The sequence below is a fragment of the Myotis brandtii genome, unplaced genomic scaffold (assembly GCF_000412655.1).
Source record: "Myotis brandtii unplaced genomic scaffold, ASM41265v1 scaffold410, whole genome shotgun sequence".
Lineage (NCBI taxonomy): Eukaryota > Metazoa > Chordata > Mammalia > Chiroptera > Vespertilionidae > Myotis > Myotis brandtii.
This window is the reverse complement of record NW_005365764.1, coordinates 2,129,860-2,131,735: the sequence shown is the minus strand read 5'-3', so window position 1 is coordinate 2,131,735 and position 1,876 is coordinate 2,129,860. Positions and strand designations below refer to the sequence as shown.

The 1,876-nt window shown below is 61.2% G+C and overlaps 1 protein-coding gene across 1 annotated transcript in view; it reads right to left on the bottom strand.

Moving 5' to 3' along the window:
- LOC106727340 (chromosome unknown open reading frame, human C1orf167) overlaps window positions 1-738 on the bottom strand; it is an 18,703-nt gene extending 17,965 nt beyond the window's left edge. Inside the window, exon 1 of the mRNA XM_014545454.1 lies at window positions 630-738. Within this exon, the coding sequence (XP_014400940.1) occupies window positions 630-699 (70 nt within the window). The 5' untranslated portion in view covers window positions 700-738. The remainder of the gene's footprint in view (window positions 1-629) is intronic.
- Window positions 739-1,876: the final 1,138 nt, after the last annotated feature.

Below are 1,876 nucleotides of genomic sequence, written 5' to 3'. Positions count from 1 at the left end.
CAGGTGAGGATGAAAGCAAGACCCAGCATATCAAACAGCTGAAAGCTGCCCTGGGGGTCCTGGGTGGGGCTTAGAGCCCTCCTTCCGATTGCCCCCAGCCCTCACAGCCATGGTCCTGGAGCTGGTGCGATGCCTGGGAAGGCAGGCAAGTAGACTGGGGCCATCAAAGTTCGTAGACAGGAACCTCAGGGAGGTTAAGCAACTTGCTCACAGCCACACAGCTGGAACAGAGACACTGGCACGTGAACCAGAATCTGAATTTGTCCTCGGGCTGCTTCCACCCTTGGCTGCGGCTGCTCGGTGGCCTTCAGAAAGCCCCAGGCACCTGAACTCGGGGTTCCCCAGCCCACCACCCCTGGCACCCACCTACCACCCACCTACCTGGGGGAGCCCCTTCTCAGCCAGGGCCCAGCCAGGCCTGCTCCTGGTCCACCCTCTCCCTGACCTCCCGACCCTCCCTTGGGCCCCAGGCTGGGAAGACTGTGTCCTGGCCCAGCTGGCCCGATGCAGCTAATCTCTGGAATTGCCGAGGCTCTGGGCTGGCCTGTCTGGGAAAGGAGCTCTGGGCCGCGACCTAGAGGGGACCCCGTTCCTGCCACCTCCCAACCCAGACCCACCAAGCCTCTTGCCTGGCCTCAGGGGGGTCGCAGGCCGGGGGGACACATTCTCCTTCTGGCTGGCGTCGGGTCTCAGCTCCATGGGCTCAGGGCCAAGCCAGGTGGCAGCAGTGTCGCTGCTCCACACCACAGCCAGCAGCCTAGCTGACCGGACGAGATCTGTGGGAGGAGGACGGGGTGCCCTGGCTCCCACCAGGCCACACCCCAGCCCTGGCCCACAGCCTGCCCTTCACTGGCACCCCTGCTGCCCTCCGGCCCAGCCCCAGCTGTCCGGGTCAGGCCCCCGTGGGGTCTTCTCACCCTGCTTCCAGGCCACCCCCTGCTCTGCCCCAGGAGGGGGTGAGGCTCTCTTTGTTTCCTGTCCCCACTCCCCCATGTCCTCCCTCCCTCCTCCCTAATACCCTGATTCCGAGCCCCAGGTGCTCCATGCAGGAAGTCGCCCCTCAGTCCATGGAGATTCCAGCTGCCGGCTCACTGAGACTTTCTTTCCTTTTTTTGTGTTTTTTAATGTATTTTTATTGATTAAAGAGAAGAAGGGAGAGGGAGAGAGAATCATCGATCGGCTGCCTCCTCCATGCCCCCTACTGGGAATCGAGCCTGCAACCCGGGCATGTGTCCTGACCAGGAATCGAACTGTGACCTCCTGGTTCATAGGTTGACGCTCAACCACTGAGCCACGCTGGCCGGCCGGGCTCACTGACGCTTTCTTCACTCAGCTGTCTAAGTTCTTGGTGAGCTCACCATCCACATGGACTATCCCCCCGACTCCTGGCCTGTGGGGTCCTTGACCTTCTCCCCTCCCACCATCTTGCCCTTCACCCCACCTCAGCCACCAGCTCCCATGATCCCCCCAGGTTTTGTCATCCTAAATACCTGCACTCCTCCATAATTTTCGTCTTTCCAGCCCATTCCTCGAGTGCCCCGATCCCAACAGTCTTTCCCTCCAGGGACGCCCTCCCCGCCGCCACCCCATCACCCTTGGTCTCTTTTTGCTCACTGATGTCTCTCTCCCCTCCTGCGCTTTAACCAGGATTACAGCCATCCCTTCTGCACGCCCTCAGCTCCTTCTCTCCGGCCACATTCACTCAGTGAAATCACCAGGCTGGCGAGAGTGGCTAAAGAAACCCCTGAGGCTGCGCTGTGGCCTCCTTCCAAAATTACAGCCTTCTCCCCTCCTCTCCACCCTCTTAGACACTAACTCATATCCCCCCCCCACCCAGACCTCTGCCGCCTCTTCTCCCCACACCCCCTTCAGCGGA